We start from the raw sequence: 27,684 nt of genomic DNA on the forward strand, positions 1-27,684 counted from the left end.
CAGGCATCAGTAAAACACAAATGTGTCTTCCTGGCTGCCAGAGAGCCAGCTGGAAAATGCTTCCGCATTCTGCCTGCCCTTAAGGAGGAAAACAGGCCAGATGGACCTTCCATGTAACCTGCCAGAGCCTCTCATCTTAAGCAGCAAGCAACCACCTGCACATACATGGCAAGCACTGAAGTGAAAGGTTTCCTCTAGCAGAAATACCCAACATCCAGTTCAGTTAGCATCCTCGTTTCTTATTTTACTTCCTCTCCTTATCATCTTCCCCTCATTTCATTCTCTTCCCCTCCAAAAGCCTGTCTAGTATCTGTGAGACACTCACTGGTGCCAGTCTGACCTGACCAAGTCGTGAAGGAAGCACGGTGACCGACACCATTTACTCCAGGAGCAGTCCACCAGCTTCTTCATCGCTGTCCCAGCGAGGAAGAGTTTTGAGAAGCTAACAAGGTGGCCTCACAGGACTTTGTGGTCACGCTCTTCCCAAGTGCCCCAAACACAACAGCACTCATTGTAAAAGACTGAAACACAGAGGCAGACTGAGCCAAGGGACGAGAACCAGCGTCTTGGCAGGGAGCGAGGGATGACGAACAGTGAAGGCCTTGACAGCGAAGATGAGCAGTTTGTGTTGGAGCAACAGCTAGCTAACAAAAGGACAATACGAGAGGAAAAAGCAATTGGCTAAAAAAAAACTGCAGTCTTGTTTGGGGCAGATGACTGCAGCCGTTAGAGACGTGCCTTGCTCAGAGCCTGGTCAGTTTAAACTCTATGTCAATATTTTTCTCCTCAATTCAAGTGTGGATGCGTGGAACCAAAAGGCTCAGAAAGGTGGAAGGTTCACAGAGGCATCCCATGCACAGTGGTACTCATTCATAAAAAACAGTCTATCAGGATTTTTCCTACCTTAAATCCCTGCTTTGTCGAATTAAGAAAGTTTTTCTACAGGTTTCTTTCCCAAAAGGAAGGCAAAAGAAAGAAAAAGGTTGAATTGTCAGGCATGTCGGAGCTAATAAGAAACCCTTGGTATTCTCACCATTATCAACTTTCTGCTTCTTTGCAGAGACTTTCTTCTTTCCTGATACATTTTCTTGCTTTATCTCCTGGTGGAGCAGGACGGGGTCTTGTTTTTTGGCAGGAGACGCAACGGAATCAGTCTTAGTTTCTTGATCATCTGTAACAGACAATCGAGACAATGAAGAGCATACAGAAGAGCATATTCTCATTTTTATGATCAGTGACTCTAATCACTGAGATCTACTCCCAGAAAAAAAAACAAAACTCATGTGTTTGAAATGAGAACATGAAGTTACACACACAAACACACATTTCCCAGACCAGATGAGACCCCAAAGCAAGAGAAAGGTTTAGCAGAGTGAAGGGCCACAGCACCGAGTGTTCTGACAGACAGGACTTTAATCGCCTGCGTTCTGCTCGCAGATGAAAGTAACCTTTTAACAAACCCAATGCAGCAACAGAGCACATAGCACGTGTTACCCGTATCAGGTTCTGGTTTGCAGGATGTATTCCCCCGCCCCCATCCCCACCGTGAAGCCCCTCGTGCCTTTTACACACACGCACCCAATAGCTACTGGGACTGTGAGAAGCAGAAAATAAGTGTTTCGCATTGGGGAACTGTTCTTTGTCAAAGTTGTTTCTAGAGATGAGCGGGGTTTTTTTTGTTGGTTTTAATCTTTTGGGACAGCTTGTGCTATATGATATGCTTGTCAGAGCTGACACACCACGCAGGGTTACGGTGTTAGCTCATGCAAGCGAGGATAAAAGTTAGCTGCGGCTGCCCTCAGAACAGCCTTTGCAGACCACATTTTCATCATGCCACAGAGATTTTCGGAGAGCACCCACAAATAAGATTTGATACTGTTTTTGCCGGTAGTGGGCAGGTCTTCCTGCTCCCCTTTTCAGGAAAAAAATCACATCAAGCAGCAGTGTCGTTCTTTTTCCTCCCTCCCCGTAGCAAACCTGTTACACTACTCAATATATTATCTGCAACTACTTTCACCTATTTCTGAAACTGGATTTTTTTTTTTAAGCTTCCATGAATGGCCATCCACATATTTGCAAGCAGCTCTACCTACAATTTTCAGTCTGCTCTGAGATGGATGCAGTGGCTAGATCAGTCTTCTTTTAGTCTCTGTTCCACTCCATTATAAAGGTGGAAAGAGTGGGAAGCAACTCAAAGTGCTTCCACCTTTCATCCACCGAACACCTTCTGCTACATCAGGCCTGCACTTCAGCAGTGATTTGTTTTGCACGCTCTGCTACAGGGGTTCCCTGGATGTCCTTCCTTGTTAGAGCAAGCGCTCTTAGGGCTCTGCTTTTTCATGGCTTGACATCAGACTGCACACAGCAAACATTTAACGACTTGTCTCAGGTAATTAAAATTTTGACAGCTTGAAAGCAAAGGAGCCAAGCCATAGAGCAAAGCAGAGACACGGGCTACTCCGTTTCCCTCAACGATCTCTAATAGAAGAAAGCAAGGATGGGAGGAGGAAAACCAGAGCATTGCCACCAGATGGAAAACAAGGGGAGGAAAAAAGCAATAGCTCATAAAAAGGAAGAGGTTAGAAGTGAGCTTTGCCCCACAGAGATCAGGCAGAACAGTTCTGAGAGAGACGCTCTGTGGCCTCGCAAGAAGCAGAGCACAGTTTTGGCGTTCTGTGCAAGAAGCATATGCAACGTAAGGTACCCATGCCATTTTTCTGCTTCTTCTGCCCAGGCTTCTTCTTAGATGCTGCTGATTCAGATGGTGGAGTGGGCTGTTTTGTAACAGGGACTGGTTCTACTTTCTTGCCTGAAGACTTGGATCCTTCCGACTCCTTAGTTACATGATCATCTTGAGGTGCCTTCTGCTTCTTCTCCTTCTTCTTCCGTTCTCTGACGCCGCTAGATGCTTCGGCCACGCTCAAGGGAACAGGAATGACGTGCTCTTCATCCGTACCCAGGGCATCAGAGAGCTTGAAGTCCCGAGGGGTACTTTCAGAGTCAGATTCATGGATGTTCCCGTTCTGAGCTTCTTTCTTCTTGTTCTTCTTCTTCTCTGTTTTCTTTTTATCGCTCTTGGCAGGCGGAAACTTTAGGTCCCTTTTCTGTTTTGCAAGGACTTCATCGTATAACGTTTCTTTCATGAAAAGCCAGAAGAAGAGGAAGATAACCGTAATAACCACAGAAGGAACGAGGATGATGAAGTAGGTAGACTCGTAAAACTCCATTGTGCTTCTTCTTAGCTCTATTTATAAAAAATCTGTAGGGGAAAGAAAAAGAAACAAGAATTAGTTTCTTGACCAGGTTTTCACGCTTTTTCCCCCTGCCAATAATATTGATAAAAACCTTTGACATTGCTCTCACGAAGCCTTAAAATTGCTTTTAATGAAGTTACCAAACTAGTACCAAGCATGGAACAACTTTGAAGTCCTTTACCATTCGCTTCAAAGCTGCTAACCCGTATAGAAAGGAACTGTATCTGCAAGGCTGATCCCGGATGAGAGCAGTTCTCTCTCCTTACTTTTACTCATCTTCCTCATTCTCCCTTCTGAAGTAAAATTCAGTAAGTGAAAGCTTTCGACATCAGGAATACATGAGACAGCAGTTTCAGAGGCTGTGAAATAAGGACCCATACATGTAGAGTAACTTTTTTAACCTTTTTCCAACCCCCCCCCCCCCCATAAATCAAACATTGTGATTTCAGTTTTTTATCTTGTCAAGTGGGAGTTAAGTTTCAACTTTTGCTCCCGGTTTTATGAAACTCTCAGAAGCGGAGCAAGGAGAAGAGAGGAAGGCCTAAATGTTAGTCAACCATAAAGAATCGGGGTTTTTTCCAGAACTGCTTTTTGAAGCCTAAAACAGCTTTAAACTCATGAAAATTCCACACGTTTATAGGAAAACAGGAGGATCTGTTACTTATTTTGTGCATGTAACGGCACAGCTCAGAGCATTAAATGAATAAAACAAAAAGCAGGAATTAAGAGTTTAAAAGAAAGTCAGAATTAAGTTTTTTTTTAAAAAAAAACACACTAGTTTGGGGGCCAAAATAAGACTGATTTCCCTACTTCACAACTCTGGTCACTAAGAACAGACCCAGATTTTTGCAGGAAGAATTCAAATCCAGACAGTTCCAAGGAACAAAAAGGCATCGGTCCTTGAAAAACACAATCAAAATTCCAATTAAGAGCACACAATTGCTGATTCACCAACTCAGTTTGAAAACTGCCACGGAAAACAGACACTTCAGCCACATTTTCCTCTACACCAAGAAGAGGACCCTTCAACTCAAGTGTCCCTTGGGAAACCCATTCCCTTGGGAATGAAAGGGAAGGGATGTAACCCACGTTGCGTCTCCCGTAACGATCTTTGTCACCTTCTCTGTAGCCAGCACCCAACTGCAGCGTCCCCAGCTCTGCCCAAACGTCCCAAGTCAGCTTCCTTCTCAACCAGCCTGGTGATGAGAGTTCATACAGCAGGATGACCCCAGAAAGGGCAGGGGGAACTGCCCCACACCTCTCAGTTATATTAGGTGAAAGGTTTGGGGTGAAAGAGATCTTAAAGACCACCCGGTTCCAACCCCCTACCGTGGCAGGGACACCTTCCACCAGCCCAGGTTGCCCAAAGCCCCATCCTGCCTGGCCTTGAACATTTTCAGGGATAGGGCAGCCACAGCTTCTCTGGGCAACCTATTCCAGTGCCTCACCGCCCTCCGAGCAAAGAATTTCCTCCTTACATCGCTTGGGGTATTTCCACCATTGCTTAGAAGACGAAAATAGACGCGCACACTGAATGCCCAGGGACTGCAGTCCATAGAGACATCGCGCAACACAGGGAAGACTGCTTCTTCTTGCTTCTGAGCAGAGGGTTACTCTTTAAATACCTTCTAGTATCACGCTTCAGCCTTAAACTCATCTCGTGGCTGTGCTAGAACCTGCTCTTGTAGGCTTGCCATCCTGCCCCGTTGGGGAGAGCTCAGCACGGAGCCTGGCTGCGGCCCCAGAGGGAAGAGTTGTTCCCTGCAAGAGTTTCTGGGCAGGGGGGTTACTGTGATAATATGTTTGTACAGGGCACTGAACAGCACAGAAAGCAAGGAGTGGGAACTCTAATTTGGCTATTAAGTTATCAAAATAAACGGGTAACCTTTCAATACGCTAATTATTCATCAGTTGTCTTAACGCTAAGTCTCCTCCCGGTTTGTGGGTTTTATTTTCCGTGCGCACAGCTCGCCGGCAAGGCTCGCATCTGGAACGCGCAGGGTTTCACAAGGGCCGTGAGGGAGGGAAAGCTCGTCTTTTGGGGAGAAAAAGCACCAAGGCGTGAAGCTAAGCTGGAGCTTGCAAAGCGATTGATAAAACCGGCTTCCTGCACAAATGATATTAGTTATCACTTGAAGGAAACAGATCTTGAAAATTTGCCGCAGCCAAAGTCAATATTGAGCGCTCACAGGAGAAGTTAAGCCCCAAACAAAATATGTAACGAAGCAGATTTCTCACAAATGGGATTAGGTTGATGGTTACAGCCCGTTACCGCCCCGGTTACGCCACCGAACCACAAGGAGCCCCCAGCGTGCCCACCTCCACCCCCCGACACGGGCACGCAGCCGGCCGTACGCTGACCCTTCCACACGCTGTGAAGGACAAAAGCACCAAGTGATGGGATGGCCATCAGGGCAAGACCAAGACGTACACAGCAACTGTTATTCTGACACTCAGAGAGCCACGAGACACGGCATCAGCCACGATCCCAGCCCGACCGCTCGGCAAGCTCAGGTTCATGGTTGCTTAAGCCCTGAAATATCTCCCAGCACCCCGTTAAGAAAACGAAGGCAAGAGTGTTTGTCTTCATGTTGTATCCAGAACCCAAAACGGCTTTCGAAGTTGGAGTTAAAGCAAGCCTGTTCCCGGAAAGCTTGTGTTTTGTTTGTCAAAGGGGCGTGCACAAAGCTGGGGAAACCTCCAATCTTGCTGATTATCTGAACGCAAACAGAAAAAGTTACAGAAAGGTTTTTAGCGTGGCTGAGCCACCCCCAAAGGGAGCATCAGGTGTGGGATGGATGGGATAATGCTCAGACCTGGTACAAATACTGAAGTTTCCATCCCCAGCCCAGATATGGGCAAGGGCATTTAAGCATCGGCCCTGGGAGCGCACCACTGGGCTCCGTGGGCAGGTGTCACAAGGTGACATCCTGCGCCACGAGGTCCTCACGAAGTGACACCCTCGCCACAGGGCGAGCAGGCAGGGGTTTGCCTCACGCAGCGCTGTCCTCTGACAATCTGCAATCACTCAGCAGTTTTCTCCATTCCCATTTATCCTCCCATATTGCCTTGGCGAGCCGTCTAGGAAGAGACAGAAGCAGTCTAAAGGGAAAAAAATCCTATGGTGCCCTACAAGAAACAGGGCAGAGGAGCTCCTCCTATTAAACCAGAAGAAAGAGAACACTACATGAAGTTGAAAGCCTCCCTGCATGGGCTTAAATGCTCGCCAGGACTTGGTTCCACCACTCCCCCCATTCCTGGGGGCTGCAGATGCCCGAGATGCCCTCACGCCTCTCACGCCGCACAGGACCGGTCACTCAGGAGCAGGGGAACAAGCCACATCCGTCCCAGTCTGCACACAGGCTCCGTGCATGTTCCGTCCAACATTTTAACAGAAGAATTGCACTTTTGTTCTCCTGAACAGAGCCCGTGCCACAGAAACTGCTTCTGAACTCCAGCGCAGCGTCGCTGCCTGCGCCTGACTTCCCCTGATGGTTAACGCTGGGCTGGGCTTCCCAGCGCACCCCCGGCTTTCTGCATTTACCTCTCGAGTTTCACTCGGCACAGATAGCACATTTCACAGGATATTCATTCAGTTTGGGTCCAGGGGATTAACTTCCTTGGGATGACAGAAATAAATAAGGGCTCCATCTGGCTAATGAGTCACTCGTAGCTTAGCCCCAGCACGTTACGAGCACAGCTCCTCTAAACACCTGGGTCTCAAGATGCACGAAATCTCCGGGGATTTGTGCTTCTGAAATCAAATCATGTTTAATGGGGGGGGGGAAGAAACAGGTACCGAGGCAGCCCCCGCACAGCCCTCCCCGTGATCATGGGCTTTTCCGGGCTTACCACCCAGCTCACAGCACAGGCATCTGGCTGGCGAGGGGGGTTAAATAAAACCCCTCACGTTCAAGTCACTAGAGCACAGCAAGAAGTCTCAGAGGAGTATTTGCTTTGAATAAATTCCTCGAGGAGATAACCGTAGCACTGTTTTTCCCTTAATCTGCACGCTGTTAGCAGCGCAGCTCCTATTAGCCAGCTGCATCAGAGGGTCGCCTGGAGAACAGCTTCACTCCCAAACTCGTCTTCCTGCAGGGCTCGTGGTGGAGAAGACATCCAGCAGCTTGGGCACTACAAGAGGGAACCTGTGGCAGATCAGGGTTTGGTGACAAAACAGAACAAGATTTTACAATCCAACAAGTTCAGCAGCTCCGCGTCCACACGGAGGCTGGAAGCAGCTCCGGTAACCCCTGAGCATCGACCTAAAGCACTGCAGGGCTCAAGCCCTAGGACAACGGGCTGCCAGAAACCCCAAAGATGGGGTTAACCCCATTTAATGTCAGCATTGCTATGGGATAATTCTGCAGAATTAGAACTTAATAATTAAATACAGTAGTTAAAGCAGTGCGATGATGGTACAGAGCCCACAAGGTGTGTTCCTCGTGCCCCGAGAGGAGACGTTGAAGGCAGCAGAGCCTCTGCAATGTGACTTTCCGAGAGGCTGGGAGTGAAAGCTGGGCTGTCACAGCAGGCAGGGATTTCAGCTCATCAAACCTGCTCCAAGCTCGTTAACACCTGGCCAACTAGAGCAGGTAATCAACGATGGGAACAGAGGGAGCCAACGTGACCCAACTGCCTCCACCTTCCCGTGCAAGGTTCACACGATCCCAAAAGCCACTGCCCTGCAAACACCGGCAAGGGACGGACTGCACCTGAACCCCATTTTAAGACAGGGCGCTAAGATATTGCGTACATATCTCACCTATGTCAGGAGGAGCACAGCTCCCAGGAAGCTCACACCATCTTCTTACAGGTCACTGTTAAAGCCGCACGGTTCAGAGGCATGCACGAGGCACCCACAACCAAGATATCCGTTGCCCTGCCAGCCTTGACCCGGATGGCAAAGCCTAACCCACTTTTTTGTGCGTTTTTGTACACTTTTCAGATGCTTTTGGAGCTACGCTTCCACGTTCTGCTGGCAGAAGTCCTCCCAAAACTCCGACCCAGGGGGGAGCACAGTGACCGGCAATGCAAAGCGAGGTCTGCAATTAAATACTCACCCCGACAGCGTGAGAGGAAAGCTTCAGCCACTTGAATTTACAGGCTAAACCTTTCACGTACTAAAGCAGCTCTCATCTGGGAAGGAGACCTGTTCAAGCAAAGCTTAACAGTGCTCGAAACCCCCTCTAAACTGTTAACAGCGAGAGGCGAAGGCTTGTCAATAAATCTTTCCACTCTCCACTTGATTACGCTGATACAATTAAGCCATTTGCAGAGCACAATCTCGGCGCTGCAAATACCCTCTAGGTAAATATTTTCCATTCCAAACGTGCCGCTGTTTGTACCATCTGTTGGGCTCTGCTTGATGTTAGTTAACAGTGACACGCTATTTATTATATTCCAGAAAAGAGTAACTTGGCCTCAACAGAAGCCTTCTTTTTTTTTTTTCCCTCTTCCCTTTTTAAATACATTTTTAGAGTCAACACCTTGGAAAAATGCAGCGGCAGCTGATGGGCTAAAACCCAGAGCCAGAATTAACTCGAGCAAAAGCAGAGCGCGCGACCTCGCATTCACCTGGGGATAAATCCTCCCTCCTCCATCCCTAAAACCACACAGCCCGCCCCAAAAACCACACAGACCCCTTTGGTGAAGCCTGCTGGGGTTGTCGGTGCAAAGAAGCAGCACGAAGACACCGGTATCGCTCAGGACTGAACAGTCTTCAGAAAATGAAGGCTCCCCAGCTCGTGCTGGGACGTGCTCTCGCACACCCAGCACAAGCGGGCAGGTTTTGGGGCACGCGTTTCCTTCCGCTGCTTCTCGGTGCAAGCCAGGACCAGATCCTCGCCAGCTCGTCGTCTTCTTGCTCACGTCTCCGTACGGGGAACTGGGCAGCGATACTTCTCAAACTACGAAGGAGAAATCCTCACTGCCATCTCACAGACTGAGAAACCTGCACGTAGAGATTACCGGGCTCCGATTTGGGCTGCTGGCAGCGATAGCCGCCAAGGTCACTACCGCAGGAGCTCCCAGCAGCCAAAATATTCCCCCGCTGTCTCTCTCGCTCTCTGCCGTGTGCGTTACATCAGAAGGGACGGCTTAACAGCAATAAAAACCAGCTACACGAACGCACCAGCAGTAGCTGCTCTGCTGATAGTAAGGCAGGAGGAGCCGTCCGCGCACCGCTCAGCCCCACAAACCTGCTGCATCTTTTAGCCGCGTTTTAGGAAATGCTCAAGTTTACGTTTCTAACACTCCCCGAATACCGATTTGCTTGAAAATAAACCTCGCTGTTCTCACCACAGCGCTGCTCAGCTGACTTCAACGGGCAGCCACCAGCAAGTCACTCCTTTGTAACTCTGCAATACCCCCGAGACTTGGGGCTGCCTTCTCTCTCGTGCTGGCACACCACCCAAGGCCATGGCAGGATTACATCCTAAAAATAAGAGGCAAAGCTAGCAGATTAATGGCTGGCTGAGTTTGGATTAGGCCTGAAGAGCAGCTTTGCGTGCCACAGGGTTTGGGAACATCCAGGGGTCCCCTGCAGCCCCAACCTGCCCAGCAGCACGATACAGGCACAGGACTTGGGTCAGCAAGGCAGAGGCACCTGAGATCTGTCTGGAGGGGAGGCAAGAACCAGGCCACACCTGGTTTCCTTGTGGTTAACGACCTGGGAAGTTCACAGCGGTCTGTACAAGCCAAGTCGATGTGACAGTCCACAGCAGCCCGGGTTTACTACACACAGAAGCCACTTACCCACGTCAAAGCCATTACGCACCCCAACAAAGGCCTTTTGACATCTGCCTGTTGTATAAATACGTACTCCCAGCCTGCTCTCACCTGGGCTGCCCAGACAGCCCTGGAGCACAGGCCTGCCAAAAAAACAAGGCAGGGAATGCTCAGCTGGGAGGGCAGCGAAGGGTCTCACTGCCACACAGCTCGATCCTGTTCTGACAGCACTGAGTTGTGCTGGCGGGAGCGTGGTTGTCCTCCGACGCCTGCACCTACCTGGGCTCCACGAGCTCAGCTTGATTAAAATCCCTGCAGCACGCAGCAGTTACGCTGCTGACTGCCCTCTGGTCACAAACGTGGCTCAAACTCAGAGTAAAAAAAACAATATATTAAGACCTCTTGAGGCTGCTACCCCCTATCATCTCTAGGTGCAATTCAGCCTCCACAAGGACAGAGGAAAGCAGGTACAAGCTGCAGCTTCTCAGTACTCAAATTCCACTCATGCTTTCACAGGGACCTGCAAAGAACAGCTGGAACGAAAGCTTTTCCCCTTTCCAGTGTATACAGTAAATACGGCTATCTAAACATACACTTCTGTATTATATTTTCTTGTTCCTATTTTTAAAAAATATAAAACGAGGAGACAGAAACAAAAGAGGAAAAGGCCTTAGCCTGGCTTTTTTTTTCCTTTTTTTTTTTTTTGCCTCTGCAGATTGCTGTGAAACTATGAATGGAATCCAAGAACTGGGAGGCTCATTTAAAAAACAAAACAGGTTTTTATATCCGAGAGCTGCAACCAGTCAAGGAAAAGCCCCAAGCGTGTTATCTGCCTCTGCATCGGGCTGCCACATCCCAGCAGAGCCTCGCGCACCCCAGTTTCTGGCTGGGATGAGCTCCTTGCGGTCGCAGCGCCGCAGCCCGTGCCTGCTGTGTGGTGCCAGGAGTTGGACTCGGTGATCCTTACGGGTCCCTTCCAACTCGGGATATTCTATGATTCTATGCTCCCCCAGCAGTCCTGGGAGGCCAAAGCTGTCCTTCGGTTTGAAGCAAGGGCAGAGCAGACGTCCTCAGAGGCAGAGCGACAGGAAAACCACCGAGATGACTAACGAGGAAGCTCTACACAGCAGCAGTTGGTTTTGGGGACACGTTTCTGAAGTTCGCACATACCTGCACAAGAAGAATCGTCTTCGTTTGCTGCTTGCTTCTCCAAATGGCTGCCTAACTCAGCCCTTACCTAGCTCAGTCAATGATGTGTTTGCCTGCTCACTAGGATCCCTCCAGATGCACAAGAAATGCCGTTTTAAACCTACCACATGTCCTGCACGTCTCCAGCAGCACAGCACTTCACCAAATTCCTCGCCAAAGCACCAGAAAGGATGTCCTGCGAGCAGCGGGGGGCAACGGAGAAGCCGAGAGGCTCCAACCTTGAAGGAGCCTCTGCATCTGGCAGGCGGCTCGGGGCAATGCCAGCGCAGGTCGGCGCAGCAGAATTGATCAACCTCTGTACCTCCACGCCCCGAAGGCGCAGGGGCTGCCAGAGCAATCCCACAATCGAGCCGTGTACACCCTAACAACGTCCCGCTAGGGCTCTTTGCAAAGCTCCCACCCACGGTGAAGGAGGTCTCGCATGAACTTGGGGAGGGGGAGGCAAGGCGGTAGGAGGCAGACAACGAGCCTCGGAATCAACGAGGGAATTTGGAAGTTTCCCTGCAACAATCCAACAAGTTTTCCTGCAAGAATAAATCACATTTCCTAGTAAAAAAGTATTAACTTGGCTCATCCTAGAATTTATTTGCCCTATAAAAATAAATCAAAGATATTTTCAGTGTGAATACCGTAAAAGCAACTTCATCCAGACTTATTTTTAAGCGTGCATTTCATGGATGAGAGCAGAAATCATCCTCTGCCGAGACAGGTATTAGCCCAGGAGAATCTATTTAGCCTAAGATTTCTTAACCATACAAAGATTTCACTTCAGCGTGTGCCTGCAGTTCTCTGCCCTGTTTCAAGAGGAACAAAGGAAAAGGAAATGACTAATCAAAGCACAGGCACATTAATACATTTTGGTATGTGGAAAGGGAAAATTGTAGCGTGTATTTTTAACATTCCCAACAGGAGAATGCGCTCCCATACGTATGCCAGCCACCACGTAGCCTCGGCAGCTCTAGGGAAGAGGAAAAAACTGAAGCGAGCCTCAGGCCAGCGGAGGAGTTTGGTATTTTCCACCTCCCTCCCAGCAGCCCGCAGCTCCGGGCGCGGTGCTCAGCCCCAGCTCCATCCTGCACAGCTCCAACACCCACCTGGGGCCCTTCCTTGGAGCACGGCGATGCGAGATGCACCCACCTGCTGCTGCACAAATGCCTCGGCGATTCCTGAATTGGCTGGAAGGGCGGGGAAAGCCCAGCAGGAAGGTGCCGAGAAGGGACGAGGAGAAGGTGCCCCGGTGCTTTCCATCAGGAGGGGCCAGGCTGCACCAAAGCACTCCGCCTTCAAACCTTCCCTCGTGGTTATTTTACCACAGCACCTACACAAACTGGTGTCCCAGTACAGAAGGATTTAATTTTTTTATCTTTTTTTCTTCTTGATGCTACTTTCCCCACGCTCCCTGCCTCCACCGGAGGCTCCTTGGGGCAAGCACAGGGACAGATTTGCTCAGCACAACGGGCAAGGAGCCCGAAGGCCCCTTGTGATGAACTCAAAACGAGAGCCTTCCAACCCTTACCTTAAGGGATCCAAATCAATCAGCTCAGCAACAGCCCGCGACGGTCATTCGTGCCCTGGGCTGGCCCAGCACAAACACTGCTGGAGCACTGCCTGTCCGTCCGACCGCAATTTGCTCCCGCGCTTCGTAATTAAGGACTACAATCCGCCCTTCTTCTGATGCCAAAGCCCAAAAGGCTCATTATCCTAAAAATCATTTTAAGTACTAAATGGGAAGCTGCTGTTGGACCAACCGTAACGGTTCAGACGCCCCCAGCTCAAATGGGAGAGATGCAGAGAAGCTGATATTTAATGTTCCTGCAACGAGCTTTGCCGTCAGCCACCCTACGGGCAGCTGGAAGCACGAAGCTCAGGCAGGTCTCTACCCCCAAAATGACAACCCCAGTCACTCCACCACCAAAATTCCCCCATTATTTCTGTTCAGTCTGCTGTTTGGCACGGCTCTACAAAGCAACTGGACCGCTGACAAAAAAAAGTGTGCTTCGTTAACCTTGCCGTGACTCAACAATCCCTTTGTTAAACGAGAGGAGGAGCGACAGCAGAGCGATGCTCCCTCTGTTTGGATTCCTGCAGGAGAAGTCTGATTGCCCTGCCTTGGGAAGAGGCAACAAGTTAAAGGAGAGCTCTTAACTCATACAGGGAAATCAAAACTCCGAAGTGATTGTGAATCATACCAGATAGAGCTGCTTTCATGTGGTTTCTCCTAACTACCTCGAGTCAGGAGATATTATTATTTATGGCACACATTATGTCTAAGCAGCTGAGTGATTTCAGTTTTCTCTAAAGGGAAACCGAGTGTGACTGCTGCATCAAAGGTACTGTAAACGTGGCACAGATTTCGCTAAATTAGAGCATCACAGAGCGGCTTTTGAGAGACCGCGATACCTCAGTCCCAGGCTAAATCTCTGGCTCAAGCCTTGATAATTCTTCAGCTCAAAAGGCAGGTGAAATCAGCAGCGAAGATTTTTCGTCACTTATAGCATAATGAAAAAACGGGGAGAAAAGTTTCCATCGCTTGAACAAAGTTCAGAACGGTAAAAAGTTTTCAGGCGTGTCAAGAGTTTGACACTCAGGGGTATACAGTAGGTTCTCAACCCCGGGACTGTAAGAGGGCAACTTCAGCTGAGGCTAGACGAGAGGAGGAATGCGGACTTGCCATATAGAAGTCCGAGTTCCTCTGGGTTGACACAAGCATCATAAATAGAGATGGCATCAACGTGCGCAGCCCAGCTACCAAGTAGGGCTTGTGAGCCTCCCCAGCCAGGCGGTGCCCCCGCTCCTGCCCGCACAGCTGGGGAAGCACTCCATCAGCACAGCTATTTTTGCCCTGGGTGCTATATACCCTAGTCATGGTTCAGGAAGATGCAAGAAGATCCAAGGAGCCGTGCCCAAGCTGGCACCGCTTGCTATCGTGGCGTTCCCCGGCTCTGAACTCCTCACCCCAGTAAAAAGGGGCCGTGCCCAGCCCATCAGCTTCCTCCAGCTCCTACCTTGCAGGGTGGAGCTGAAGCCAGAGGACAATGCTGGCATGGGAACAACCGTGCGCTAACAGGCCACGGATGCATTTTTGACTGCAAGTCGGAAAAAAACACTCAACCCTCAACACAAAAAGCTGCTCGATGCAGCCACGGCGTACCTACAGCCGCCCTGCAGAGCTCCGTGGTTGATTTCACCTGGCCACGCAGCTGCTCACAGCTCCTGCCACTCAGCTACAGGGCAAACCCGAGCCCTGGGATTGCAGGGAACACGTTGTGCCTGATGCAAGAGGCCTCCGCCAGTCTTGTGCCAGTAGCAATCAGGGGGGTTTAATTCCTGGTCGCAATGTTAAGAATAACACCTGCAAAAGAGGGTTGGATTTTATTACGCCTGCATTAAATTTATCATCAGTTGCCAGGTTAAAGCACTGTTCTTGGGTTTACATTTTACATTTATAAAACCCTTCAAACCCAAGGGATGGGTGGAGATACTTTCAGGACAGAACATGGACCGCAGAAGCTGCTGGACTTCTGCACCGAGCCGGTGACTTTCTGATCCAGCAGAAATTTGCCCAAAGGATGAGCAGGATCCCGCCACCCAGACTTCCACATCAGATACGAGGCAGGGGCAAAGCTGTCCTTCCGCATCTATCCTGAAGTAAGGCGTTACACAGCAAACAAGCAAGTACTTCCACAGCCAGGCTAGATCCTTTAATGCTGTCGATAACCTTGGAAGTGTTAGCTAAAAGTTTCAGGCTGGTTGGTGAACAGAAGAGGCTTCAGAAGCAATCCCTCCACGCGGCGCTGGCAGCGTACAGGTCGCTCCAGCATATTTCAAAGCACAAACTGGTGGCGTTTTTATCTCCATTTAAAAGCACACCTGAAGTTTAAGAAAACTGCTGCTGAGCTGGGGTAGCTCCCCTACTGAAATGGAAGGGTTAAGGGCCCTCTCCATCCTCCTTGGAGGCAGGACACGTACTTATCGAGGGCAGCACTGCAGGCTCACGCCGCCACCCACCCAGGGTCCCCAAAGTCCCACACGCTCAGGAACCAGCACAGCGTTTCTGCAGGCTGCAAGGCAACACCTGCATCTTGCCTTAAAGACCCAAAGCTCCCCTCCAGCACCAGGGAAAAGGCTCCAGCTCCTCCAAAGAGTTTCTTAATGCAGTTTAATTATGCCCGGGCCATGCAGCGAAGGAGTCTGTGTTAACCAGTTTCCTCCTGTAGCTGCTGGTTCCCCAGGTGAGCAATGCTGAGGCTGAATTCCTCTGAGCCCAGCGCACCCTGAACAGCCCTCAGCGAGCCCTCCTGGTCCCGGTCCCCCACAGCATAACACCGGGGACTTGGCAACAACAAACTCCCCAAAAGATGCGTGCAAAGTGCATCCCTGAGGGCTCTCTGCTCTTCCCCACTTGTGCCCATACCGGCTAGCCCCATAAGAGTTTCTTACGGTGACTTCAAAGACACGTTTAATTGGTTCTGGAGCACTGAGTTCAAATCAATACCCCAACATCCTTGAGCTGTCTCCCCCCAAACAATCAGCACATCCACATTAGAACTGCAGCTTTCGTTAAAATAAGAGTTTTAAGAACATGGCAGGCTGCTTTAAAATAAAACGCTCAGCACAAGGAACGCGGAGTCATTTAGGTCACTTCTTTCATGCTTCTCTGCGCTCTCCCTCCCCTCGCTTTACTGTCCCACAATCTGCCCCTCCTCCGGCATGCGAGGATTTAACCAACATTTCACTGCAACCACACGGCTGCAAGCTTAATTGCTTCCCATCGGTTACACCTCTCTTGCTCCCATAGTCTGCAACGGAGAGGGGGGATTAAGAAATCGACTTAGAAATAGGCACTCCCACCTCCAGCGTTCCTCATCTCACCGAATCCACGTGTTCGAGTGTGCCAAGGTGGAGAAAACAAGTGTACCTGCTCACCCCACAACCGCTCCGGTGCTCTGCTGCCCGGGCAGGGGCAGCCTCGCTTCGTAGCGGGCTGTAACCCATTCGGAGCTGCTTGAAAATAAAAAATCCATTTTTGCATACCCACTAAGCTGGGAAGAGGTTTACTAAATATAGCACGCAACCCAAGCCTGGCAGCAGTGCAGCGCAGGCTGTAGACGGGGAAGTGACCTTAAGCGGAGGTAACAAGCGAGGATGATAAGCGTTTCCCTCCAGCTGATCCCAGAAAGCCCACGGCACCCCTCATAACCCCAAGACGCCCTCCATAAAGCCTCCCTGAAACTCTGTGGTCCCGGGACTTTCAGGTGCTACCTGGACAGTGCTTTTCGTTGTCCACGCTTGGCAAGGACGCCTTCTCAGCAAGCATTTTAAGGGCAAACAACTCCTCTCCGGTCCCAGTGGGAACGGGGAGAAGTGCAGCTTTGAAGGACCTTCGCCACCACCGCTGGGGCCACAAAACGAGGCGGTGCAGGTGATGCAAAGCAGCAGCAGAGCTTTAAATAAATCAAATCACCAGCCAAGGCCACACCTGCCCGCAGCAGGTACTCACACAAGCAAAGGTCAGTAGGTGTGACACAGAATACAGCATTTATGAGCTCTGTTTCTCACCAGCTTCCCATCATCACACCCACCGAGAGACCTCCTGGTCCCAGAGAAGGGTGTGCTGAGTCCTCCTCCCCAGGCACATCGAGTTAAACGAGGCAGAAGAGGCCCCTCCTGGCCCCGGTGGAGGCTTTTACCGGAGCACTGCTGAACCCAGAGCATTTCTCAGATTTGGAGCTGCTCCTTGAGAGGCTGGGGATGGCTGCCCGCAGCCCCCGTGCTGTTCTCAGCCGGGACAGAGAAGGGCAAAAGCAGTGCTGCGGCTGGCTCACGTACCTGCCTGTGTGTCTATGCACCTTGTACCAGTAAGAAAAGGATAATCCCCAAAGGAAAGCCATGCTGGGGTTTATTTGAAGCTTAAAACAGGCACCTGCCTCAGCTCTCCCTTCGGAGAAATGGGAAGGCAGGCACCTCCATCCTCTGCACATAACACAGGTAACGCCCCGGAGGACTGGCAGCAGCACGAAGGGAGCAGAGGGCAGGTTCCCAGCAGGAAGAAATCCACCCGACCCGAAAGCAAGGAGAGCCCACGTGAAGCAGGGCTGAGTCAGAGCCTTTAAATACCTCTGCCACCGGGCGCTCGCCACGAGAGGCTTGGGAGCTGCTCACTTCCTCCGACAAACTGGGTTGGTCTCTTTTTTTTTTTTGTCCTCGTTGAATGAGGGCTTTTCAACCCGAAACTCCCCAGCAAACGGGCTGAGGGGGAAGAAAAAAAGTCCTAGCCAGGGGTCAGATTATACCAGGAATAATAAAATTATCAGCTGCCTCGCGTTATAGGCTCCCTTATCAGTCAGTCATGGTTTGGTCCAATCCTGGCACTCTCCCCAAAGAGCTGAACCTTGTGCAAGAGCTTAGTCATCATCTGTCTCGACAGCTACGCACTTGCAAATGGATTACGAGTCCACTCAGATTTTCCTGCGAGCAGCAGCATCCCTGCAACACCCCCCGGGGAGGGCCGGCAGCAGGACTGCTCGTCATGGAGGAGGCAGCTTTCCCCCGCGGCTGGACGAGGGCTAGAGGGGAGGATGCTTTTATCTCTTCAGCTCAACAACTTCCTTCCTACGCGGTCACAGGAAGACAAAAGGCACCTCTGAGCATCACAGAAAGAGGCAGAAAATGCTGAATTTGTCCCTGCCCCAAAGTAAAACACCCCACTTGCCTTTCTAAGTCGACATGGGAGAGAGTGAAGGCTATCAACCAGCAATGCAGAATTCAGCCGGCGTTTCTGCTGCACGAAATGCTTTGGGAGGGGGCGGCGGAATTTGGAAGCCCAAGAATGAGCCTGAAATAAGGCAGGCTGAGTTCATACTGCTCTGCTGGGTGGCACCGCTAAGAGAGAGGTTACGCGCACGGCCGCTCGTTGGAGCGTGTACTTCCCTCCGCAGGACGAGAGCTGGAGCGGTTTTGGAAGCACCATGAATCACAGGCATAAATATATCAGCCCTTAAAAGCCTTCAACACCCGGGGAACCCTGAAGTCAGGCGTCATTCTCCCTAGGTCATTCAGTAAACGCTCGACGAGCCAGACAGCGGCCAGCCCGAGAAGGTCAGCTCTTCAGCTAACACCTGCAATCCGGAAGCGAGAACTCACGTTTTGCTGGACAAGATTGAAACTCCTCCTCTGACACAGCAAAAAAAAAAGCCCTCCTCGATGCTCAACTCACCAGTCAGCTACACCCTGAAGAAAACAAGAAGTTTTTGCTCCATATCCTCAATTCTACAGCGTAAGAGGGCGCGGAGCTGTTTCAGGCAGCCAGCAGGGACGTGGCAGCAGTTCACGAGCGACGCAGTGATTTGCAAGATCGCCCGGCTCCGAGCAGCTCCAGCCGGCGCAGCGCAGACCGCGGGGTCAGCAGGCTCACGTGGGAGGCTGCCAGCCCACGCAGCTCCTACGGCACCCAGGCGTGCACGGCTCCAGGAGGAGACCTTGCCTCGGCGGGCGATAAGATCGCGGCAAACGCTTGGACTTTGTAGCAGCACTTTGCCTCTGCACCCAATGATGGGCTCCGTTCCCTCCCGGAGGGTTAGCACGGGGCATTTTTCCCCCATCCTGTATTCTTCTTTAAAATTTTAGATCAGAAGCTCAGGGCCACTGAAACCCCTGCACGCCTGACGACAGCAGCAGTTAGCTGCTAACGCTGGCAGAGGGCAACGCCGCTTGTAACAGGGATGATTAGCGCAAGAAAACGAGTAGCTTGCCACCACCCATTTACAGATACTTTCTCGGAGTTGTAACGCAGCCTCAGAGCAAGCCGGGATGAGGCTGAGTTTGGAAAGAAAGCCGCTATTTCTAACTCTTCTTGAGAAGAAAAGGGGAAGGAACTTCATCTACTTCTGTTCAGTAACAGGAATGAAGAGCTGTGAATTTTGATAAGCAGGACACAAAGCACCAACAAAAACAAAGCACGTTACAGAAAACAAGGGGGGGAGCTGTAGAAAAGTGATTATTTTACTCGTGATTAACCCCAAACCTTACCATTCCGGTCCTTCCTCTCCCTCCATCCCCCACACATTGCACAGCAAGATTTCAGGCTTGGCATTCCTCAACTACTTTTTTGCATCAGATAGAACCAATATTCTTCACGTTCGTGTTATGAGTTAGAAGAAACCTTCCACGGTTTCCACAGGCATAGTTACTGCAGAAACCTCTTCTCTTTTTTCCCTGTTTTTCACAGCGTGTAAGAGCCTTACTAAAAAAAAATCACCTTTAGTTAGACGGGAAGCATTAAAAAGGATCTTGAGATTTGCATTCTTGAGCACCTCAGATTATTACAGTTTCCACAGCCATAGTTTTCCCCTTACAACATCCCACCAAGCTTTGACTAAAGAATGCCCAGATCTGTGTGCTTTTGGGCATGTCTCGTACCAACAGGACACCTGGGCACCGTGGCCAAAGAGACAGCAAGGCAGCAGAATTTATGCATTCACAGGCAATCTCCATTCAATTTTGCTGTACCGACAGATACTGCACCAAGCCTGTCCTGCGCTCAGTAACTATTTTTAGGGCCGAAGCTGACCTGACAGTGCCCCCGTAAGCTCATTTGTTCAGATTCACTTATTCATTCTAATATAATCTAATTAGGGTGCAGCACTCCCACACACAGGCGGTAGCGGCGACCAGGAGAGGACAAGCTCGGACGCAGGGAACCTGGGACAGGAGCTGCTTCTGTTCTCGCGTGGAAGAACGCTCGTAGAGCAATTGCAGGTGCCTGCACCCCGCCTCACCTCATCCAGCAATACCTGGATCCTCTCTGCCGAGCCCCCCGGCTGCTAAATCCTGGCTCTTCGATTCACGGGAAGAAGCAGGAGGCCGGTTCAGCACGCGGCACTTCTCGACGCAACCGCTGCTGCTCCTGCTCCAAACTAACTGGAAATAAAAGCCACAATTAAGTGCCGTGGGGGGAAGCCTCCCGTGCTCAGACAACGCCCGCACCAGCAGGCACAGAAGCGTTCAGAGCACAGGCAACCTTCAAAAAGCATCAACAAGCCTGCATGTTATTAGAATTATTTTAAAGGCCTCATTCCGGCGAGAAATGGAAAGCTTTCAAAGCTCAGGAGCAGCCACCTCTCTGCAACCAGCTGTAGTTCAGACACGTGAACAGGAAGAAGCATTTAAGTTTCTAAAAATATAAATAAATACTTTTTTTTTTTCTTTTAAAGGCATCGTGTGTTTTATTCTCTTGGACGTCTTGTCTAATGACGAGAGGAGAAACGGCTTCCCAAGAGTCACGGTCTGGTAATTCTCCAGTCTATCACCTCGGTAGTTTATGCACAGTCATTAGCAAGAGGTGATTTGTCTGGGACGGATTTTGCCCAGCACCTGCCTGTCTCATCGGTCTGAAGAGATCACCTGAGGAACATTGAAGGGTTGGAGAGGTTAGTACAGGGCCCCCCAAACCATTCATTTTTAAGAACAGTCCAACCCTGCTGACTCGCCAACGTAACCGAGCAGGAAGCTTAAGAAATAAACAGAGATTCGTAAAACTCCCTTTTCTAGTCAAAAGGTTTTGAATGGTAAAAGTAAACGAGAATATCATCAAGGGAACAACAGGAGGAGATATAAAGACTTTGACTTGTTTAACCTATCAAAACAAGTGGCTACAGGGGGATACAACTGCTCCCTCTAATTACCTCAGGGAGGGAAAACAACTGTTTAAACCAAATGGCAACGCTAGAACAAACACAAATTATACAAACTGGCCGTAAACTACGTTAGGCTGGAAACACCGTGATTGTTCTGAGACCTGGAGGAGGCTCTGGAGCAGCTTTCCTGCAGCGACGGCAGCGAAGAATAAACCGAGCACGTTGCCCCTTAAAAGCAGTTAGGTTCCGAGCGGCATTCACAACGCGGATGTTTGCTGTCAACTCAGAAACTCAACTTGATCAGGGGCTTTCTTCTGCTCCCAGCTTCGTGCCTGGCTGCCTGCTGGCTCCATTTTTGGAGGAAATTGTGGGGATTACCCTCCTCCTACAATTTTATCTAGTTTCTTCTGCCCCAGACCACCCCGGGGGACGGCATTCGACCTACCAGGCACATCATCTGGGTACGGCCAGGGAACGAAACTTGGGAGCTGAAGCTCTCAGCGCAGCCGATGGTGAGAGGTGGGTGTCTTGGCAGCAAAGGGGGAAGGGATTAGGAGCAACCAAGCTCGATGCTTAAAATAAAACAAATGTCCTCTCCCCCCATGTCCTTATGAGTAAGGGTCTCGGCCAACATATTTAATCTGCGTCCATAACCCCTGAAATCCGCGGGGAATTTCAGTTCCTGAAGGGTTCAGTTAACCCTTTGGTTTACAGTACCAACGTTCACACAATGATTAGACAATTTTGAGCCAGATGAGCCAGAATCATCTAACCTCAGACAGAAAGAAAGAACAGATGATGCAGGTGAAGGCTGTTCTACAGTCAACCAAGTAACACCACAGTTTTACACAGGCTTGATCAAGCCCTTCCTTTTTCTTTAAGGTGTTTGAGAAACAAAGTCATTAGCAAGCTAATTTACCTAAAATAGGGGTTTTATGACAGCAGGGTATAAAGAGTCAAATTAAAAACTAATTGTATACTTCAAATCCTCCTACTCCTGCTATTTCTGACAGCAGAAAGCATCTCCTTGAGACTGGCTAGATAAGGAAGGGGGGGGAAATCTAACAAAAAAAGGTTTTTCTGTAATAACTCTAACAGAGCATTAGCATTTCCATCCAAACCCCAACGTTTCCCCGCTGCAGCTACACACACAAGTTATTTTAATCACAGTATGCAGAAAGCAGCATCAGCATATGAGGCAAGAGAAAAAATATGTGGCAAAGCGAGTTGCATAGCCTGCTCGCGGACAGGAATTACAGCGCAGTTACGGGCAGGAGGGCCGCACAGCACAGAGGTGCTGCTGGCCCCAGGACGCTCGCCATCCATCCACCCAGGGAACGGGTAAGAGAAGTATCTGGGAGAACGTGGAGCGCACGAACGGAAAATGCCCTCCTGACTTCCACAGCACTCAGAGTTTCTAGCCAGGGATTTCTGCCTTGTCATACACCAGGAGATGTTAAATCGGACTTGTCAGTTATGCCTGCTAAATACCATATGGGCATTGTTGGGCAGAGGCGGCAGTGGAGATACTAAAGAGAAAGGGAAAAAAAGAGGATTTTAAACAGCAAATGACTACAGCAAAGTATTAACTCAACTCCTCTCCCACTACTCGCTTCCACAGAGCAAGAAATGCTTTTCCTGAGGTTTTTCCAGTCCTAACCTCAAACAGCACAGCCGTGAAAATAAGGTTAAACTGAGAAGCCAGAAGCGCATTGCTAGAAAGTAGCATTTACCATCCCTTAATGCAGAAAGGGAATGACACTACGTTATTCTTAATAGCCACCTTACTTAATTAAAGCACTTAACCGGTTGGAATTACGCGTTGCAAATAGAGCAGGAGCGCACAGCTCTGGGGCAGCCCCACCACCGATGGCTGGGACCAACGTGGGAGGTGGGGAGAGCCCATGGAGCACGCTGACCACCCCGCTGTGCCACGGATCGCACCAACCACCCCGCCTGTGCTTGGGCTGGAGGCTGGGGACGCCAAACGCCGCCTGACGCAGCGATGCGAGGCCCGCACCTCGTCACCGCAGCGTGCCCCCAGCTCCACGGGGGACAGCCTGGGGTGAGCGGCACCCCCAGCACCAGCGCAGCAGGGATAATTTAAGGTGTATGATGTAAAACAGCAGTGCTAAGCAGAGCAGGGGGAGCGCAGGAGGCTCCGCAGGGCTGCCTCCCTTCCAGCTTCAGCGCCCAGCACCAGAGCTGGGACCTGGGGGGCAATGCCCGGAGCAGGTTTTGGGGGCAAATCGCTGCACCCGCAGCCCTTGGCAGGTTACAGTGATTTAGTGCAAATACCGATGGACAGATAGAAGGACAGACGGACAGCCAGCCGGCCTCCCTCCCTCCCTCCCACCCTGTCGCAGTCACACGCTGAGGACAGCGACCCCCAAACCTCCCCCCGCCCGCATCCGTGAGGCCTCGGCCCGGCCTCGCACCTGCCCCGCGCCCCGGCCGAGGCCTAGGCCCGCCCTGCAGGCCGCGGGCAGGGCCCGGCCCCGGCTGCTCGGGGCTGGGAACATGGCCGGGGCCGGGCTTCTCCCCCCCCTCCCTCCCATGGCGGGCCGGACTCACCGTGAGGCCGGGGCCGGACCGGGCCGGGCGGCGGGGCCGGGGCGGTGGAGCCGGGACCGGTGCCTGCGCGGCGCTGGCTGGCAGGAAGGGAGCGGGCGGGGAACGAGGAGGAGGAGGAGGAGGAGGAGGAGGTGGTGGAGGAGGAGGAGGAGGAGGCGGTGCCGCACGTCCTCGGCGTTTCCCGGCCCCCCTCCCGTTAAAGGAGCGGTATCGCCTCTCTCCTGGCACGCGTGGCGGTCCCCAAAAGCATCCCAGTTCCCCCCATGGGTGTCCCCCACTCGTGTGGCAGCCCCCCACGCTGAGATTCCCCCACACAGACACCCCCACGCAGAGATTCCCCGGCTGGGGACAGCATAGGGCACAAAACAGCCTCCCCCTTTGTGGACTACAGGCTCCAGAAAAGGGCCTTTCACGTCCATTTTACAGATGGGGAAAGCGAGGCACGGAGCGGGGAAGATGCAGGGGAAGCCGAGCTCTGACGCCCTCCGGCCTTGGTGCTTGTGGAGAGCGGCCAACACATCGGTGCTGGCTGTGCCCTCTTCCCCCCTATTTATTTATCAACATAAGCCCATTGCCCTTAAATTTCCCATAATTGCCTCAAAACTGCCTGGGTCTGCAGTGTAAATCCCCTGAGGAGCAGCCCGGCACGCAGCGTGCACCAGGACGTGTCAGGGCTGCACTCAGGGTAGACCTTACAGAGATTTTGGGGGTCTGACTTGTGAAAGTCCCGGCTTTTCCTTCACCCTCACCTATACCAGCCCCAGAGTGCTCACGAGGCAGGTTTCTCTCACCTTCAACCTCACAGCCCCAAACATTAACAGGGAATAAAACTGCCTTGTGTGCACAGGAAAATTCACTCTTTTTGGCAGCATCCACACCGCCTGGGTGCAAGGTGCAAGTTTAAGGCAAAACCTCGCTCCCTGGCATCGCTCAGGCAGCTACTGCAGTTGCAGGGAGCAGAGCCAGGTGCTTCAGCTGCAGGAGGTGCTTTTTTTTATTACTTTCTTGTGCTTTTAGCAACTCGGAGGCAATTGTGATGCCGACTGGAGAATGCTTTTAAATCATACGTTGTGTATCATCGCCCAGTGCGGAAGGCAATAAACTGTTCAGATTACTGCAGGCTGAGAAACCCAGTGGCAAAACTCACTGGAGAGTGACCGCTGTGCAAATCAGCCAGCGAGGCTAACGATGCTGCATACCCCAACTGCAGGGAGGAAATAATGCAAATCATCGCTGAAATCCCAGCCACATTAGGCAACCACTCACGGGGAAAAAGAAGAGGGTTTTGAAATGCCGCAGGAGCCCCAAGTCATTAGTTTTGTCGGGATTTTTGCTTTCTTAGATCGCAGGGAAAATACGTCAGACCTGTGGATTCAGGGAAGGCCCAGAAGGACGACAAGCTACACACTCAGTGGGGCTGGAAGTCAGAGAGGCTGAGTATTGCTAATTTAGCATTTTATAGGAGAGCATGAGAGATCCTTATCGATGCCAGAAATGAACACCCTGCAAGTCTCAACACCTCACTGATTCAGTCTCTCCTTTCTGGCTAGGGAAAAACAACGATGACCAAATTTTTCTCTTTGCCTCTGCTTATTTGCATTATTTTTATTGTACTGTTCACAAGCGTGAATTCCCACACTTGGTGGGAAGTGAAAATTAATATATCACACACACGTGCACCAAAAAGATTTCAACTTCTGCTAAAGAAAGTCACAACAATTGCTACAACTTTGTTCTCAGAGTAGTAAATGAGAAATAACCCCACTGCAGAAATTCGAGCTATGCAGAAAAAGACGTTTGATTCAACCCAGCTGTAAGGGAATAAAAATACGTCTGTCCTAAGCAACATTTGTCAGAGGAAACAACTCTGGGAACTCCTGTAATAAGAATAAAAACTGTTAATAAAGAAGAATAGACTCAAACATGGCATCGTACATGACCCAAAATCCAGCAGGCTAATGCAAGTCTCCACATAATCCACTTGTTATCACAGTGTACATATATTTTTTAATGAAGCTGATATGGCCAAGGTCACATTTTGTATTACCGAAAATCCAGCTAATAAAGTGAATGGTTAGAAGCTGCCTCAGAGTTCACTAAAAATAAGAATAATAATTTAAAAAATAAAAAAATAAAAAACTGTACATTTATAAACTACATTCACTTTCCATTCCTAAATTTCACCACTAATAGAGCACTGAAACAACCAAAAAAAATGCTAAGATTCTGCTGCTCATTTTTTTTCACATTTGCAAAGGATAATAAAGGAAGTCCCAGTGGGAAATCCTTTTGGGAAACCCCTTTCCTCCCCTGCCAGGGCTGCTGCTCCCATAGGAGACACCTGACCAGCATGTTGGCTCCTGCAGCGCAGCTCCTACACGCAGCCTGGCAGCAGCAGTTGGTGCCTGACACAGCCGACACACCTCGTCCCCCTTAAGCCACACCGGAGCCCATCGGACTGTCCTCTGTGCTAACACGTGTGAGCAAAATAAAACAAGCACCCAAATCCTTGCAAGACCAGGGCCTACAATCAGCCTTCACTGAATAATCCCCACTCATTTTCAAAAAGAAAAAAAGAAGAAAAAAAAAAAAAAAAAAGCAACATCTTTTGCTTGAAGAGCTTGCTGTAAAGGAAACCCTATTTTCTGTGACTCCACGGGTCATCGGGGCTGGGCCACAGAGGTGGAATTTAATTTCTAATCTGGAGTTTTCAAGCCTTCAGTATCAGATATAGCTAAAGGGATCACAGGGAGGCTGGGCAGAAAAGCAGCTTTCCAAGCAACACAAGATTAACCTCTGAATTAACATTGGGAGTTCTGTTTAAAATATTCCTCTTCTTTCTGCCTCTTTCATGGTTAGCAACGTAGCAGAAGAGGATTTTTTAGAGCTAGGTATCATTAAGCAAAGCAAATGAAGAAACGACACAGAAAGTACCTCTCCTGCTGTAAAACACTTCACGTGCTGTATCCCAGTAACAGTTTACATCTTTTCTTCCATTCAAAATTCAGGTTTCCACGTGTTATGTACACCGTTCCACACTGATCTATGAATACTCTTCATCAGTACCTAAGGAATGAAGATGGTTTTCTTTGAAAACAAAAATCAAAACAAGAGGAAGGAAGCGAGGAAGGAAGGAAGAAAGGAAACAAGGAAGGAAGGAAAACATGTTTGGGTTTGTTAATATTAAAATATCCTGTCTGCAGCTACCCGAGGGATGTGGTCATCTCCCTGGTGACACGAGTGTCCCGCTGCAGGAGGACTTTGCTCTCTGGTCCCCATATTGCCACCACTGGTGGTAACAGGCACCTGCCTCCCAAGGCTGGCTGGAGGCTGGAGGTGTTTGTAAATGCCTGGCCCAAGCAGACGGCCCGTGAATGGCAGAAGGATCACCCATGACCTGCGAGATGAAGCAACAATTCCTAGCTGTGCCAGCGCTCACCTTACCTCCCGCTGTGAAATGCTGTTTTCGCTCCTCATGCTTAAAATGAACATGGATTCTTCTCTTTGCCTCTATAACTGATCTTTTAGATGGTGACAGGTTTCTCCCTAGAGAGCTCACCACCCTCCCATGCTGTGTCTAGACTCAGACAACCCAATATCACACTGTTTGTAAGTCCTGGGGGAAAGGAAGGGTTAAGAAGCATCTCAGGGGCTCGAGGGAAAAATAGAAAGGCACCAGAAAAGAGGCCAGTTCAACAGTTGTCATCCAAGGGGCCGAAAGAAGGCCTAGAAAGTCCTTTATAAAAGTCACAGAGAAACGCATTACTGTCCTACAGGGAAAAACACAGCCATTAACAAATTGGGTGAGAGCTGGGAGAGGTGTAAGAGGTCTACACCAGCTGCTTTTAGGAATGTGTTTAAGCCATCTGTCTTTGTACACTCCATTTGTTTGGGATCACAGCACCCACTCGGAGGGTAAGGGGACTGTGAAAATACCTGGGGATAAACGTGAGCACATTTTCATGATAATACACAAAACCCAATGGTTCTGACATGATTTGTGTTTAGAAAGCAGCCAGCTTCGGACTCTCCCCAGCACAAGCCCATCTGGGTTCCCAATTTTCCTGAAAGCACTGCCGAGCATACCTCAGCTCTACCTGAGCCCTCCTGAATGTTCTGAGTGCAAACAGATCTCAGCAGAGCTGCTCCTGTATTACTGACTTGGGCAAATACCCGCTGAAGGGAGGCCAAAGCAATCAGAGCATTTAATTATTTCTGACAAGCCACAGATAAGTGGGCTGAAGGAAAAAAAAAAAAAAAAAAAAAAAAAAAAAAAAAAAAAA

At 50.1% G+C, this 27,684-nt stretch overlaps 1 protein-coding gene across 10 annotated transcripts in view; it reads right to left on the reverse strand.

Annotated features, from left to right (window-relative positions):
• KTN1 (kinectin 1) overlaps positions 1-23,549 on the reverse strand; it is a 73,812-nt gene extending 50,263 nt beyond the window's left edge. For 4 of the 10 annotated variants that reach the window (XM_035327323.1, XM_035327329.1, XM_035327325.1 and 1 more), the window contains exons 1-2: positions 2,705-3,227; positions 1,034-1,171 (exon numbers count right to left, since the gene is read on the reverse strand). In XM_035327323.1, coding sequence (XP_035183214.1) covers positions 1,034-1,171; positions 2,705-3,227 — 661 coding nt within the window. Of the gene's footprint in view, positions 1-1,033; positions 1,172-2,704; positions 3,260-6,874; positions 6,896-18,335; positions 18,349-23,401 lie in introns of those variants that run through there. The other 6 variants (XM_035327330.1, XM_035327319.1, XM_035327326.1 and 3 more) reach the window with 5 other exon arrangements.
• Between the last annotated feature and the right edge of the window lie 4,135 nt (positions 23,550-27,684).

Source organism: Oxyura jamaicensis, chromosome 5 (genome assembly GCF_011077185.1).
Source record: "Oxyura jamaicensis isolate SHBP4307 breed ruddy duck chromosome 5, BPBGC_Ojam_1.0, whole genome shotgun sequence".
Classification (NCBI taxonomy): Eukaryota; Metazoa; Chordata; class Aves; order Anseriformes; family Anatidae; genus Oxyura; species Oxyura jamaicensis.